Source organism: Hylobates moloch, unplaced genomic scaffold (genome assembly GCF_009828535.3).
Source record: "Hylobates moloch isolate HMO894 unplaced genomic scaffold, HMol_V3 SCAFFOLD_9, whole genome shotgun sequence".
In the NCBI taxonomy this organism is placed as follows: domain Eukaryota; kingdom Metazoa; phylum Chordata; class Mammalia; order Primates; family Hylobatidae; genus Hylobates; species Hylobates moloch.
Window position 1 is genome coordinate 20,032,104 of NW_026652284.1, and position 15,331 is coordinate 20,047,434.

At 60.5% G+C, this 15,331-nt stretch overlaps 1 protein-coding gene across 18 annotated transcripts in view; it reads right to left on the bottom strand.

Moving 5' to 3' along the window:
* Positions 1–6,448: 6,448 nt before the first annotated feature.
* The window catches only part of RAP1GAP (RAP1 GTPase activating protein), a 73,165-nt gene continuing 64,282 nt past the window's right edge, over positions 6,449–15,331 (bottom strand). For 5 of the 18 annotated variants that reach the window (XR_004370887.2, XR_004370886.2, XR_004370883.2 and 2 more), the window contains 8 exons: positions 13,856–14,110; positions 13,000–13,109; positions 11,884–11,997; positions 9,674–9,797; positions 8,624–8,726; positions 8,183–8,317; positions 7,908–7,950; positions 7,390–7,492 (listed from right to left, as the gene is read on the bottom strand). Coding sequence is in view for 11 of the 18 variants with exons in the window: in XM_058443913.1 (XP_058299896.1) it covers positions 7,202–7,492; positions 8,183–8,286; positions 8,624–8,726; positions 9,674–9,797; positions 11,884–11,997; positions 13,000–13,109 (846 nt within the window). In the remaining 7 variants the exon portion in view is untranslated. Of the gene's footprint in view, positions 7,493–7,907; positions 7,951–8,182; positions 8,318–8,623; positions 8,727–9,673; positions 9,798–11,883; positions 11,998–12,999; positions 13,110–13,855; positions 14,111–15,331 lie in introns of all 18 variants that reach the window. The other 13 variants (XM_058443912.1, XM_032759213.2, XM_058443911.1 and 10 more) reach the window with 9 other exon arrangements.

Genomic DNA, 15,331 nt, shown 5'->3' on the forward strand with positions numbered 1-15,331 from the left:
CCCCTGCCCATTGTACAGATGGGGAAACTGAGGTCTGAAGGAAGGCAGGGCTGGGGTCTAGGTCTTCTGTCTGCCAACCCTGACTCTTCTGCCAGCCTCTAAGGTGGACTCCTGTCTGAGCCAACTCAATGGCTGGGTTGAAACCTTCCAACTGGGACATTCCTGAAGGGGGTGAGTGTCTCTCTGGAGGTCCTCCTGTAGATGGACCTGAGGCCTGGAGTCTTCGCCTCCTCGGTCTCCCCCAAGGCAGTGTTTGCCCATGCTGGCCTCTGCCCCTGGCCCGGCCCTGCCCCGGCCTTCAGGACCCCTCTAGGTCCCTGGCAGGGCAGCCCCATGCCTGGCTCTGGTCACGGTTCCTGCCCTGTGGCCAGGACCAAGGGCCCCCCTGGCCCCTGCCCAGACCACCCAGCGCCAGGGCCTGGCGGAGCCCGGGTGGCTGGCGGGCAGTGCTCCCAGGCTGGCCAGCCGTGGTATGGCCCCGCCTGAGGGGCTGTGGCCTGGGAACCGCCAGCTGTCTCCTCGGGGAAGCGGCTGGGATCTCCAGAGCAAACAGGGAAACCGCAGGCTCCCCCACCACGCCCCCAAGGAGGGGCACTGCCTCTGGCCTTGCCCGCCAACTCCCCACTCTCCAGGCCTGGCTCCCCACTTCTGGGTGAATAGAATGGAGGCCTGGTGGCGAGCAGGTCCCAGAAATGCCTGATCCCCAGGTGGTGAAATGACAGGGAGTTCCCCAGACGGAAGCGCCCAGCACAGGGCACTGCCCACGGGAGGCCCCTGAGAAACAGCAGCCCCGGACTCATCCACCGCTGGCTCAGTGGGAGCCACAGCAATCCTGGGGGATTCCTGGACCTGGCAGGGCAGGCTGGGACAGCCGCCCTAATTCAGACCGGCTGGGGGATGGGGTGCATGTGACTCCACTAAAAGCCGCAATTAGAGCCCAATTTAAAGAAACGCTGTGTTAGTTCCTCCCCGGGTAGATGTGATTATAGGCTCGGAGCTAAACCGTTTCTAACAGGATGACACATGGAGAGGCCCCTTCTGGGCTCTGGCAGGATGCCCAGCCCAGCCCCCGGCTGCACGACTGGGGAAACCAAGGCCCGGAATTCACACTGCAGGTGAAGAGGGGGCGAGGCTTGAGGCTCCATCCCCACGTCTCACTTTTCTCTAAAGGATTTCGTGCCGCATCCAGAAGCCAAGATGCTGACACCTCTTGAAAAGGAGGGCTGGGAACTGAGATGATTGACGCCCCAAGAGGAAGCGGGCGCTTCCCAGAACGGCCTCAGCATGACCCGGACATGGAGCCAGGCGGCTGCTCCCTGCCCAACCCATGGGGGCCTTGAAATGATTAATAATAACATAATAATGATAATGGTGCCAGCAGCAGCCGTGGCTCCCTTTGGAAGTGCTCCCTGGGGGCAGGCAACATCTCACACGTTCTCGCAAGAATCCTGCCAGGGAGCTGCTAGTGTAGCCCCATTGCAGGGCTGGGGAAACCAAGGCTCCGAAGGGTCAATGACATGCCCAGTGTCATGCCAGGAGCCAGTGGTATGTTCCTGCTGGGATTGGACAAGCCCCTGAGATCCTGAGCAGGGGGCGGAGTTCAGAGGGCGGTCGGGGCGGGGGGGGGGGGGGGGGGGGGGGCGGGGTGGATCATCTCAGTGAATGGCAACAATGAGTGAGTAAGTGAGCCAGTTAGCAAGTGAATGAAGGATTGAACGAATAAAAAGGCTGTTTAAGGAATTCTGCCCCTGGGGAGGCATGAAAGGGCCACAGGTCTCTCCCTAGTTGCCCCCACCCCCGCCGCCACCTCCAGGGAGACCCCTGAGATTAATGGGCCACAGATAAAGGCCCAAGTCTCGCCTGACCAGAAACAAGGACCCCTCACTTCCCGGGTTCCAGGGGTCCCCTGGCTCGTCCAATGCCCCCCTAGGGCACAGGGCAGTGCACACGAGAGGCCCCTGAGAAACAGCAGTGCCACTGAGCAGTGCCTCTCCGACCTGCCCCCCTCCCCCACCTTTGTCCCAGCCATCCCCCAAATGCCACAAGGGTAGATCACCTGCCCTAGTCCCCACCACCACCTGCACCCTTGCACAGGGCTGAATTCCCACATAGGATTGGGGTCTGGGGAAGGGCCAAAATAGGGGAAAAGCTGACCTCCTCTCTTCACCCACTCTGCCCCCTCCCGTCCCCTTTGCAGCTCATATTGGGGAGTCCCTGGGTTGGGGATGGCACACACTTGGTTTCTAGGAGCTTGGGCAGTAGGGTGCTAGAGCCCCCTGCTGGCTGCGCATCCCCCTCCATTCCTCAGATTCTTCATTCATTCAGCAAATATTTAGGGAGCCCCTACTGTGTGCAAGGTGCTGGGCTCAGCCATTCGTGCACACACAGACCCTTCCTTCTCATGTCTCTGGTTCCACTAAGAAGACTGTGTGTCACGTGCCTCCCCACCACGTTCCTGAGGACTGTCCCCACACCAACTCCTGGTGGTCTGAAGCTGTGCCTCCCTCATCAGACTGGGATTTCCCCAGGGCACGGTTGTGACATTGCCATCAGACTGGCCTGTGCAACCTGCCTGTCCTGAGAAACCTCTCCCTTCACTCCAAGAGCCTCCCTGGAGAGGGTTGCCAGATAAAATACAGGACGCTCAGTTAAATTTGAATCTCAGACAAACAAAGAATAATTTTTTAGTATAAGTATGTCCCAAATATCGCACAAGGTATACTTAAACTAAAAATTCTTCCTTGTTTATCTGAAATTCAAATTTAACTGGGCACCGTGGGTTTCTATTTGCTAAATCTGGCAACCCTAGACCTGGAGCTCTTTCCTCCTGCTGGAAGTGGGCCTGGCCAGATGGCCCAGGTCGTGTCTGGACTTGGCTCCTGCCTGCCCAGTTATAGCTCCTGTTGGTCCCCAGGACTGGTTCCCTCCCTTGCTGGGCCGCATCTGAAACCCCAGCTCCCAGGTGGACACAGCCGCCCACCACCTAGTGCACAGAGCCCAGCGTATGGACCCTTAGGAACACTGCATCCCGCCTCCTGCGTGATGGGTCCAGGGAGAGAGGGGCAGAGAGCCACAGCTGCAGAGAGGGACCACAAGTGTCAGAGACAGAGAGAGGCAGAGACACAGAGATAAAGGGACACAGAGACTGAGCACTGGAGATAGAGGGGGAGACAGCTGAGAGGGAGACAGGGAGACAGACAGAGAGCTTCGGGGCCCCTGCCCAGAGCTGCTTCGGGAGACCAGTGAAGGGGGTGGAGGGTCCTGAAGGCCCACTGGGATTTGCTTGAGTGGATTGGGGCGGAGGAGAGGTGCGCTCCCTGAGCCCCAACATTGAGCCCCAGACTGGCCAGCCCTGGGAGGCAGGGGTGGGAGTCCATTCAGAGGCCGGCCTTAGCCCCAGGGCTCTCCCCTCGCCCTACCTCCCAGGGGCAAACACAGGGACATTCATGGCTTCCCAGAAAGGCCTATGGGGCAGCCAGAGTGGCTTTTAAAATTAGCCTCGCTAACCAGATCTGGTTATTTCAGGAGGCTCCATCCCCTTGGCAGGGCGGGAGCAGGGAAGAAGGGAGGGATCTCCACATTCCAGGGTCCCTGGCTGAGCACCCCCTGTGGCCTAAGCAGCAGAGAACGTCCAGCTCCCAGTCCCCTGGCACAGCTGGCCCGGGCCTGCGGTCATCTCCTTGGCAAAGTTGCCCCAGGGTTGGCCGTGGAGGTCCAAGGACACCCCAGCTGGGGGCGGGTAGGGGAGGACCCTCTCGTACTGGGCATGGGTTCTGTGCCAGCAGCCATCCCAGGTACCTTAGAGGCCAAGACAGCCTCTTCAGAGCAATAGGTAGGGGCCTTGTCCTCATTCTCCAGGTAAGAAAACTCAGACTCCTGGAGACAGGAGGCCCCTGCTGTGAGGCAGGGGAGATGGGGGAGGGCACGTCTTCCAGGCACCCAGGTCCCTCCACGGGAGGCCTCTTCCCTCCTGCGTCTGGAGGAACCCCCCGGCTGCTGTTTCCACTACCAGAGAGTAATTTCTAAGCAGAGTCCAGCGCTTCCGGGAGCCTGGTACCCCCCGCCCAAGTTCTAATTCCAGCCTCGAGTCACAGTGTCCCGGCTCGCCCTCCCACCTCAGAGCCCAGGGTGAGCACAGAGCTGGCGTGGGGACAAGAGAAATAGCACTGGACACTTTGATCCCAGAGGCCCGATCCGTTGCCAGCCTCCCCTGACCCCACCTCAGAGCTTGGAGGGATGCGGTGGGGTGAAACCCAGCCCCGAGGCCTTCCTTCCCGCAGACGGCCTGGCACCAGCTGGACAGGGATGGGGCAAAGGCAGGTTCTGCCCACCAAGCTGCCCACCTGCTCTGCCACGGCAGACCCTGCTGCTCCGTCTCAGCTGCGGGATAGAGTGGAGTGGGGGTGCATTGCTAAGTACAGGGAGACAAGCCGGGGACCTCCCCCAGCTCTGTTATGGGAGCACCGTCGCCCCAGGTAAACCTGGCAATCTGAGGCCCAGGGAAGCACCTGACGCCATCCATTCCCAAGGCCTCACATCTAGGCACCTGTGCTGGGCCCAGCGGCAGGTGGGCGTCCTCCACGCACCGAGCGGACCCCACGTGTTCTGAATTACAGACATCATTGATCCCTTCCTGCGGTACACACACTCTCTTCTTTGAGCCCACCATGTGCTGGGGCTGCACCGAGAACTTTATGAGGTGTCACCTCACTTAATCCTCATGCCAGGGTGCCAGCGAGGGCAGGGCTGTTAGCACCCCCACTGCACAGATGAGGAAACTGAGGCCCAGGGAGCCAAAATCATGTCTCCATGGTCATAGAGCGAGGAGGTGAAGCAGCTCAGAGCTGACTGTGAAGAAGCTCTTAACCGTGGTGCTGAACTGTGGTGCCGGCCCTGTGGAGGTGGGGCGGGAGGAGAGAGGGCAGAGGACTGCGGCGGAGGGATAGGGAGCAGGGGTAAGGCTGATGGGTGGGCAGTTCACAGGGGACTCACTGGGCCCAGAGCAGCCTAGAGCCAAACCGAGTTGGGTGGGGCTTGGGTTTGGGTGTGAGTCACCACCCATGGGTGGCCTGAGGCATCAAGAGGGTCACAGAAGGGCCCTGTCAGGAAAAGCGTGGCACTCCCTGGACAACCCCCTGGGGTGCCTTCAGCATCATCCTGGGAAGGGGGCAGGGCCAGCAGGGGCTAGGGGGCACTGCCAAGCTGTCAGGGAGGCCAAGGCACGGCTCATCTCTTCGGGGCCCAATTTGGTGCCTGCTTCCAAATGTCCCCAAACCCACCCTGCAGAACTGCTCTCCTCTGTGGTCCTGCCCCAGAGGGAGGAGTCCCCTCATTCACCCAACACCCAGCCTGTATCCCGGGGAGCCTCCCGATTCCCCCCTTAGCCCCACAGCCCATCAGGCGCTTGGTCCCCCGCTCAGGCCCACCTGGTGTCCTTCTCAGCGTCCTCCTGGCCACCCTCTTATCCCAGCAACAACCTTGTTGGTCCCCTCCTCCCTCTGCTGGTGCAGCCTCCACCAGCAACTACCGCTCCTGCCTGGGGCTCCCCCTGCCCTTGGCGCAGAGCCCTGGCCTCTCTGTCGGGAGTTCAAGGCCGCATTGCCTCTGGCCTCATCCCTGCCCATCTCCCTGTCCCCTCCATTGTCACCAACCATTTGGAGCTGGCTGCCAACTTCCCGGTTCCAGGGGTGCTTTGCCTCCCTGCCCTTTACTCGAGGCCCCCTCCTGCAGGGTACCTCCTCCCTAGGCCTTCTCAGGAACGGGGAGAAACTCCAGGGACTTTCCCTGACGCCTCTCTCCCCAGGCCCTGCTTGTGCGCACCTCTCCTGTCCCCGGCTGCGCCTCATCACCCTACTGTCCCAGCTGTGAGCTCCCGGTAGAGGGACCTTGGACTCATCCCCATCTCCTGGGCCCTCATCGGGTCCCGTAAGTGATCCCTTGGCGCCCCCTTGTGGCCATATCAGGAGATTCACTGACTATGAGAACAGGGAGAAGGAGGTAATTAATTGAGCACCTAATGTGTGCCAGACACTGTGCTGTATATTTGATACGCACCAGCTCATTGAATCCTCACAACAAACCATTGGGAGAAACACTACCACTCCTATTTTACAAAAGGAAACACTGAGGCTCACGGAAGCTAGTAAGTCTCTCAATGCCACCCACCCAGCTAACAAGAGACGGTGCCAGGACTCAAACCTAGGTCTGCCTGACAGCACAGCCATGTTCTTCCTGCAGTGAGGAAGGGGCCCAGGGTGCAGGGAAGGACAGCACCCCGGGGAGGAAACCACGGGTGGTGCTCACAGAGCCGGTGGCTTGGCTTTGGAGGTGTCCCCAGGCCCAGCAGCTCTGATGGGGACAGGCTTGCTCCCTGCCACCTTCACATCCCTGGACATCTGTCTGGGGTCAATCTGGCCACGGTTCACACAAAGCCAGGCCCAACTCTGGGTACAATAGCGATAAATAGAATTTATTTTATACAACTGTTACCGACATCCACACGGCCACAGGGGCTTCCAAAATGGGTACTGGGGCCAGGAGGCTGGCCTTTGGCGTGGCGCCTAAAAAGTGTGACCAGACACACAAGGGCTCCCAGCAGCTGTGCCGGGCTGCCCCCTCCATGGTGGTCGGGGGAGGCAAGGCCTGGACTCTCGGCCAGCTGAGACTCTTGGCCTGGAGGGCCCAGCATGGGATGGCAGGGGTTAAGCTGGGTGCTGGCTGAGGAGCCAGGTAGGTCCCCATCCCCCAAGAGGGGGTCACTTGTCTGTCATGTGTAGGCAGTGGACAGGGCATCGGCAGACCTGTGGCAGAACTGGAGGGTCCAGGAGGCACACTGGGCATAGCCAGCTCCCTGCCCCTCAGCCCACCTGGGGCTCCAGGGACCTCAAGAAGAAGGGTAGGGTGATGGGAGGTCTCTGGGAAGAAAATCCCACCTTCTACGGCAGTTGCATGTAATCACAGTCTTCAGTGACCTCTGAAATAATCTTGTCCATTTGTAGCAGACACGCCCAGAGAGGGAGAGTGACTTGCCCAGAGTCACACAGCAGAACCCAAATCGGAAACCAGGACCCAGCTCCCAACCCAGTGCTCACTCCCCCACATATCACATCCATCTCGTGCTGCCTCCAGGGGGTAAGCTTTCCGCACGGAGCTGTCTCAAACCCTCTCTTCCACCTTGTTCCCTCTGAGTCCAGAGGGATGCTCAGGGGTGATGGAGGCCCAGGGTGGGGGCAAGCCAGGCCCCCGGTCCTGCTTCCACTGAGCAATCCCTGCCCCAGCCCGGACCCCCAGGCTGGGGGTGGGGACGATGCCAGCAGCTTCCCTGATCCCAGGTCTGGACGGCTCTGCCCTGCAGAGACAGCCCAGATGGGTGGGCCATGGGGAGGGTGGGGAGGCAGGGGGCAGCCCACGGGCTGGTGTTGGTCTTCAGGGCAGAGGTCCCGTCTGCCTGGGCTTGACACGGCACCTTCCCCTTGTGCTTCTGTGGCCTCATCTGCAGGGCAAAGGGGGGATGGAGACACCATGAAACATGGCATGGTGGGTGGCTGGCACCAGTGTGCCCCAACTCTGCCGAGTACCTGCCTCAGGGAACCCCACCCTGGGAGGGGCCCACCCTTGGAATTCCAGGCTCCGGGTCTTTCCATCCCATTGGGAACCCCTGAAACTTCTCCCCACCTGGCAACTGCCAAGTCCCTTTCACACTCCCATCAAATCCTCCAACAACGCAAGGGCAGAGGCCGCAGGGAGGGGCCGTGGCCTGCCCAAGTCACCCAGCAACTGAGGGCCAGGGGGCTCAAACCCAGATACATAGCTCCCACCCCAAAGAGGTGACAGAAGAACAGGGAGGAATCAGCTCAGCCCCCTACACACCCCCACCCTCTCCCACCAAACGAGGGGCTGAGTCTAACCTGCTCAGTTTCACCTTCAGAGGGGGTGGCCCGGCTAACAGCCCTGCAGACAGACAGTGGTGGTGAGGCAGGTGGCAAGACGGGAGAAGCAATGGGGCGGGAGACACAGATGCGCAAAGTCACTGGCTGTGTCCAAGCCGGGCGAGCCCCACCCCTCCTGGCCTAGGGGGGCCTAGGGGGACCTCTTGGTCCAGCCTCAGCTCCCAGCCTCCCCGCCAGCTCATCCCCTCCCCGGTGGGGCTCCCTCAGCACCAGTCCCAGGAGGCTGCACGTACCAGCTGGGGCATGTGCTGCTCAGATGCTTCCAGCTGGATCTTGATCTCGGGACACGCAGGGTCCCCCAACTTGCCGGCGTCTGGGTGGGGTGATCGAGAGGGGCCTGGGGAGGGGGGCAGGAGGGAGCCACCTCACTGGCCGCGGGGAGGCACCAGGGAGATGGGGGCATAGGTGGGCGGTCGGCACCAGTGCACTCCAACCCCACCCTTAACTTTCTTCCTCGCCATCCCCCATTATCCTCCGAGACCCTTCCAGAAGAAACCGGCCCTCCAATCCACCCAGCCACCCTAGGCTGGACAATGACCTGCCCGCTGTCCTCCAAGGCAGGGGCAGTCACATCACATACCCACTGCATGGGGCATGGGAACTGGTGCCCAGCCCTGTCCCCCTCCTACCCCAAGGTGGCCCTGCTTCGTGGCGAAGCTGCCCTGTCCTGGTACCTGGGGAGCTGCCCCCACTAGTGGTGCTGACACTGTCCTCCAGCCACGTGCTATAGATGAAGGAGTCCCGCTTGTGGGGTGTTCCTGAGGACGACACGCTCTCCTGGGGAGGGGGTGGAAAGAAGGAGGGAGGTTAGCCCATGCCCTTGCACTGGCTAGGGCTCCCTCCCAGCCCCTCTCCCTCACTGCATTCCACAACCCCCCAACCGTAACCCCTGCGAGGAGGACGGGCCGAGCCACGTCTGCCCCAGGGAGATCACAGGAGGGCAGAGTCAGGGCAGGCACAGACCCAGGCACACACCACCCACTGCCACTCACTCATTCAACAAACATTCATTGATGTTCTCCAGGGCTTGCCACTGGCATAAATCAGGAGCCTGATATCTGGGAGGCAAGGCAGGCTGTGAAGAGACCATTGTAATTCTAGACTTTGTGCCCCAGCGGGCAGGTCCCGGGTCTGCACTGTTCCCAGCTGCATCTGTTGTATCTGGGGCAGCGCTTGGCAAGGAACAGGGGCCCACTGATGGTTTGCAGAATGAAGAATGATAAAGGGTGTTCCGGGCAAAGCCTGGGGACTGTGAGAACGTAAAGGGGCTTCCTAACCTACCCCGAGAGTAGGAAATCAGGGAAGGCTTTCAAGAGGAGGTGTGGGAGACTCAGTCAAGAAGGATGAGTCAGAACCAGCCTGGCAAAGAAAGGAGGCGGCGGCAGGAAGAGTGTTCCAGACAGAAGAGATGGCACACGTACAAAGGGCCAGGGGTGCAGTGAGCCTGGGAGGCTTGGGGGGCTGCAACGGAGTACAGAATGTCTGAAGTGGTAAGAGAGGAGACTAGAGAGGAAGGGAGTGACCAGATCTCCAAGAGCTCTAGAGACTGAGCTTCCTGTGGACAGTGCTGGGGAGCCGTGGAAGGCTTCTGAGCAGGGGAGGGTTCGTCTGCGCTGCTCCTTTGGGCCGGGTCCCCTGATCACATCTCAGCCACGCCCAGGCTCATGGTTCTACTCAGGGCATCTCCAGGGACCAAAGAGCCCCCGACCCCCTGAGCCTCTCACCAGGCCTGTGTCCTCTCCGTCCACGCCCTCCGTCTCCTCCACCACGCTGGCGAAGCTGCTGGCACTGGACGAGGAGCGGGAGAAGTCCTTGAGCGCCTCTGCTCTCTGTGCTGCAGTCTCCGCTCTGCCACAGACAGTGCCCCATTAGCCGGTGTCCACCCTGAGCCCCTCCTGGGCCAGGCCCTCACTCCCTTGCCCTCCCCAACCTGGAAGGCCCAGCCTGTAGCAGCCAAGCACCTTTGGGGACCCCTTACAGATCCTTGGGCCTCTGAGCCCCCCAGACTCCCCCTGCAGCCTCCTCCTACCCCCACTGTCCTTCCTAACCCATAAATCTGACCATGTCCCTCCCCTGCTCAAAACCCTTTCCTGGCCTCCCATTTCCCCAGGTAAAGCACAATTGTCCTTGGCGTGGTGTTCAAAAACAGCAGCGGTTAGCGACACTAACATCATCGGGTGCACGTTCACCCTGTGCCGGGCACTGCTCTACGTACCTTTACCTGAATTATCTTATCGCTATGATTATTATACCCGTCTTCCAGATGAGGAGACACCAGGCACAGAGGGGACAGGCACACAACCCAGGGTCACTCAGCACAGGTGGGAGGGCAGGGGACGAGGTCCAGGCAACTCCACAGTCTACTCTCTTAACTCCACAAGGTTTTCATGCTCAGGGCCTCCGCGCCTCCTGCCTGGAGTCTCAGTCCTCTCAAATCCCGAAAAGCAAATGTGCCTTTCAAAAATCAGCCTAGGGCTCCCACTCCAGGAGTCCTTCCCCGATTCCTCCTCCCAAGGTGAGAATGACCCTCCCCACTCTCGCTCCTGCATACTGCATCTCCCTGGTCCCTGCCACTCTTTCCTGCCTCTCTGTTCACCTACCCGGCTCTTTAGCCTGGGCTGAATCCTCTCGATTCCCACAGAGCCCAACACAGAGGCAGCTCAGCCAACCGACACCAAATGCAGGGACAGTTTCCTCACTGGCCTCTGCTTCCATCCCACCCCACTCCAGTACAGCAACTGGAAGAGTCTCCGTACAGCAACCGCAGTCAGCTTCTTAACGCATCGCCCTCGTAATTAAAATCCTCCCAAGGCTCCCTGTCACACTTAGGATAAAAGTCAAAGCTCTTAGGCCGGGCGCGGTGGCTCACGTCTGTAATCCCAGCACTTTGGGAGGCTGAGGCGGGCGGATCACGAGGTCAGAGGATCAAGACCATCCTGGCTAACATGGTGAAACCCCCGTCTCTACTAAAAATACAAAAATTAGCTGGGCATGGTGGCGGGCACCTATAGTCCCAGCTACTCGGGAGACTGAGGCAGGAGAATGGCGTGAACCCGGGAGGTGGAGCTTGCAGTGAGCCGAGATCATGCCACTGCACTCCAGCCTGGGAGAGAGAGCAAGATTCTGTCTCCAAAAAAAAAAAAAGTCAGAGCTCTTGTACAGCCTGCTATAAGCCAGCGTCTGCCCACCTCTCCAACCTCCTTCCCGTCACCACCCAGCACAATGTCACAATGTCTGTCCAGGCCCAGCCCCTGAGATACTCTTTTTTTTTTTTTTTTTTTTTTTTTAAGTGACAGAGTCTTGCTATGATGTCCAGGCTGGAGTGCAGTGGCTATTCACAGGCATGATCATAGCTCACTGCAGCCTCCAACTCCTGGGCTAAAATCATCCTCCTGCTTCAGCCTCCAGGTAGGTGGACTCCAGGCATACGTCACCACTCCCAGCCACCCTTCTTTCTGTCCCTGGAGTGTGCCCCAGGCCTCTGCACTGGCCGAGCTCCTCTGCCATGCCAGTCCTAGCAGGGCTGCTTCAGTTCCCAATTCAAATGTCACCCCATGGAGGTGTCTCCCCTGAGGACCCATCTAAAACACCCCTGCCTCCAGTCCTTCTTCATCCCTCCAACCCTGCTTCAGATTCCTCCTATCACCATGATCCGGCAACAGCTTATGAGGCCGCGTTCTGGTGGACCTGCGGCCGTGAGGCGGGGACCTATGCGCAGGGCACCTCTGTGCTCCAGAGCTGGGCGCGGGGCTGGGCGTGCACAAAGTGCTCGCTGGGTATATGTCAAGGGCGGGCCCCAGAGAATGCCCAGGCCCCCCCGACACCCTGCTGTGGCGCAGTCAAGGCTCCTGTGCTGTCCCGGGCCCAGGCAGGGGAGGGGAAGGACGGTTCACCACTCCCAAGCCCCCAAGCCCCACGTGCCCTGAGCCCCAACCTGTTCTTGGTCGTGGGCATCTCTGGGGAGCTCTGAGTGGATGAGTTCTCCGACTTGGGCTCCTGTGAGACGTGCCCGCTGTCTGGGGTCTTCTGACCAGCCGGAGGGCTCTCCCTGCGGGGCACACGGGGGCAGTGGGGGGATTCAGCACCAGGCCTAGCATCAGGGGTAGCATGAGGCCCAGGCGGTGAGGGGGGTCACAGTGCCTCCTGCCTCATACCCACGCCCCTATCCTCAGGGCCAGCCCTGGGGCAGTCTTGTGGGCTCCCTGGCTAGCCTGGCCAGTGATGGGGTTGGCACTGATGGGGCTATACGGGACAGGATGGGACTCCTCCCAGGTCCTCTCCACAGGAGCAGGTATAGCTGTCCCATTATGGATAAGGAACTTGCCCAGGGACGCACACCTAGGACGTGGCAGTGCCAAGACCTGAACCCAGGACTCACAGCACGTGGAGATCTGGCAGCAGCAAGGACAATGTCCGCTCCCCTCCTGGAGCCCTCTCAGGGGACCCGGCCCCGGCCTCACACGCAGTGCCCCGAGTGCCCACAGCAGCCCCATGCCATGGGTTGTGTTCTTGTCCCCTTTCCAAGTTGGGACAGTAAGGCTCAGAGGAGCTCAGTGACTCGCCTGAGGTCACACATGGTTAGTACCGGGGCGGCAGTACTCACACCTCTGATGTCCAGGGGCAGCCCTGCTGCTGGCCTGGGCTCACTGTCCTCATGCTGCCCACACTCACGGACCCCCAGGCCCATCTGTGGCCACCCCGAAAACCAGCACTAGGCCCTCCCACATGCGCTGGGGCCGTGGGAAGAGCATGGGTGCTGGCCCTAGACAGATCAGGGCTCAGATCCTAGCTCTGCCCATCACTGGCTGTGTGACCTGGGCAAGCCCCTTGACCCCTCTGACCTACCACTTCTTGATCTGCATGTGGCACGTTAGGTGACGTGCTGGCCCTGGTGCCCGACCCGCAGCAGGGACTTGACCACACAGCTGTCACTAGTGAGGACGGAGAGGCAGAGGGGCGGGCACTCCCTTCTGCCTGCTTTGCTTTGCCACCGAACGGGGCTCAGGGATAGGGGTGCAAGGGAACGGGGCACTGTCTCCCCCTCACCCACCTCTTCTCCTGCACCTCCTGTATGTTCTCGATGCCAATGGCGCTGCTGCGGCGGGAGCCAAACGGGCCCGACTTCTTCCTCGTGGGGCTCTTCCCAGGGACAATCAGTGACTGTGGGGAGAGGCCCTAACTCAGTGCCACCTTACCTGGGAGCCCCAGTGCCCCCCCAACATCCCCTCTGGGGACCCTGCTGCCCCAGGCCCTGAAGCAGAGTTGATGAGCAAGAAAGAACGAGAGAAGATATCCATCCCCAGAGATAGCCCTCCCAGTTTACGGAAAGGGAAACAGTCCCCAGGAGGGCAAGGGGCTCTCCCGAGCTCACGCAGCAGGACTGCAGGTCAATACTGGCCCAGGATTAGGGCAGGGTCCTGAGGGGGCTGGGGTGGGAGGAGGCCGAGTCCTCAGAATGGCTACCGCTCCCCGCCCCCCAGGGCTCTGTGGGATCTGCAGCCTAAGGCCGGTGGTCAGAGGGCGGTATAGCAACCCAAGCCCCACCCCGTGCCAGCTACGGCCCCTCCCTGGAACCTCCAAATTGGCTGGGGGAGGTTCTGGCCCAGCAGCTGGAAGACTCCCCCAGCTTCCCACACACTGTGCTGGGATGCCCCAGGCCCCAGAAGCCTGCCCCCAGCTTCTCTGGAGGCAGGAAGGGGTAGGACCCCAGGTCAGTTCGTGGCGGGGAGGAGGAGTCAGGGCAGAGGAGAGGGATGGCGCTCCATGCAGACCGGCGATATTGGGGGACGTGCGGCTGGGTGTAGGGCCTTTGGGTACCGGATCCTGGCAGGGACTGGGCCAGGGTCCCAGGGGCCAAGGCAGGGCCAGAAGCCCCTGGTGAGGGACACTGGCTCTGGCACAGGTACCAGGCCCCAAAGCAGGTGCTGAGTGCCATCGGAGCTGCCGCCACTCCATCCCGCACGCCCTGGGGCCTGTCCCGGGGGCAGAGGGGCAACGTCCCCAATATGGCCTCCGTCCTGAGAGCGAGCAGAGAACAGCGCGTGCAGGCAGCCTCCAGAGCTGGCGGCCCCGCGGGCGACAACCTCTTCCACGGTTCCTATGCCTATGGCACTGCCCCGGCGTCCGAATCTACTCGCACTTTTCCCAGGAATAAGCAATGACTGGCAAGCAGCAGAGGGCGGGGGCAGAGAGAGAGAGAGACAGAGAGAGAGTCAGAGAGCGAGAGAGATGGTGGGAGGGAGACACAGAGAGGAGGAGAGGCAGGGAAAGGAGGAAGACAGACAGAAAAAGGAAGAGAATGGTGCAGGAGGCAATGGGAGAGACAGGGCCAGGGAAGGGAAGGCGAGAAGCACAAGGAGAGACAGAGGACAAGGGAGACAGGGAGAGAGATGGACAGACAGTTACCCGGAGGCAGGGACACGCGTGAGCCAGCGAGGGCACACCAGATGGGCAGAGAGGGAAATCCAGAGAGACAGGGACGCAAGGACACAGAGACAGGCCCAGGGAGGGTCAGAGACAGAGAAGGAAGACAGGGGAAGGCCGAAAGGAAAAAGCGAGGGTGAGAAGAGCGGAGAAGGGAAGGAGGAGAGGGAGCAAAAAAGACAGGTGCAAGAAGGAAGGAGAAACAGAGAGCCAAAAGGCAGAGAGGCCACAGGACGGGGAGAGGAAAGGGAGGAGGGAACAAAAAAACAAGGAGAGAGAGTAGAATGAAAGGAGGAAACATGGAGAGAGGGAGAGTTGTGCAAAAACAAAACAGAAATGGGTCCGGTTACTGCCACGGTGGGTGCTGCTGGCCTGGTCCTGTCCCTGGGGCCCCTCTCGGCCACCCACAGGAGGCTGGGTCACTCTGGTGGAGAGGAAGGGAGGGGTTGATAAAACTGGGTTGGGGGGAGGTTGGGCCTGCTCCTCACATGACAGTGTGCTTGGTGACTGCTGGACAGCAGAGGTCGGGGAATTCCCTCCTGCCACGTGACACAGCCTCACAGCACTGAGCGCAGGGCTTGGCATGCAGTAGACAGTCAATAAAGGATGGATGGATGGATGGATCGGTGGGTGGGTGGATGGATGAATGGACAGATGGATGGATAGAGATGGAGGGATGGATGGAGATGGAGGGATGGTTGGATGGATGGATGGATGGGTGGGTGGGTGGATGGATGGACAGATGGATGAGTGGGTGGATGGGTGGATGGGTGGATGGGTGGGTGGGTGGATGGATGGATGGAGATGGATGGATGGATGGATGGATGGATGGGTGGGTGGGTGGGTGGATGGATGGATAGATGGATGAGTGGGTGGATGGGTGGGCGGATGGGTGGGTGGGTGGATAGGTAGATGGGTGGATGGATGGATGGGTGGGTGGATGGACGGATAGATGGATG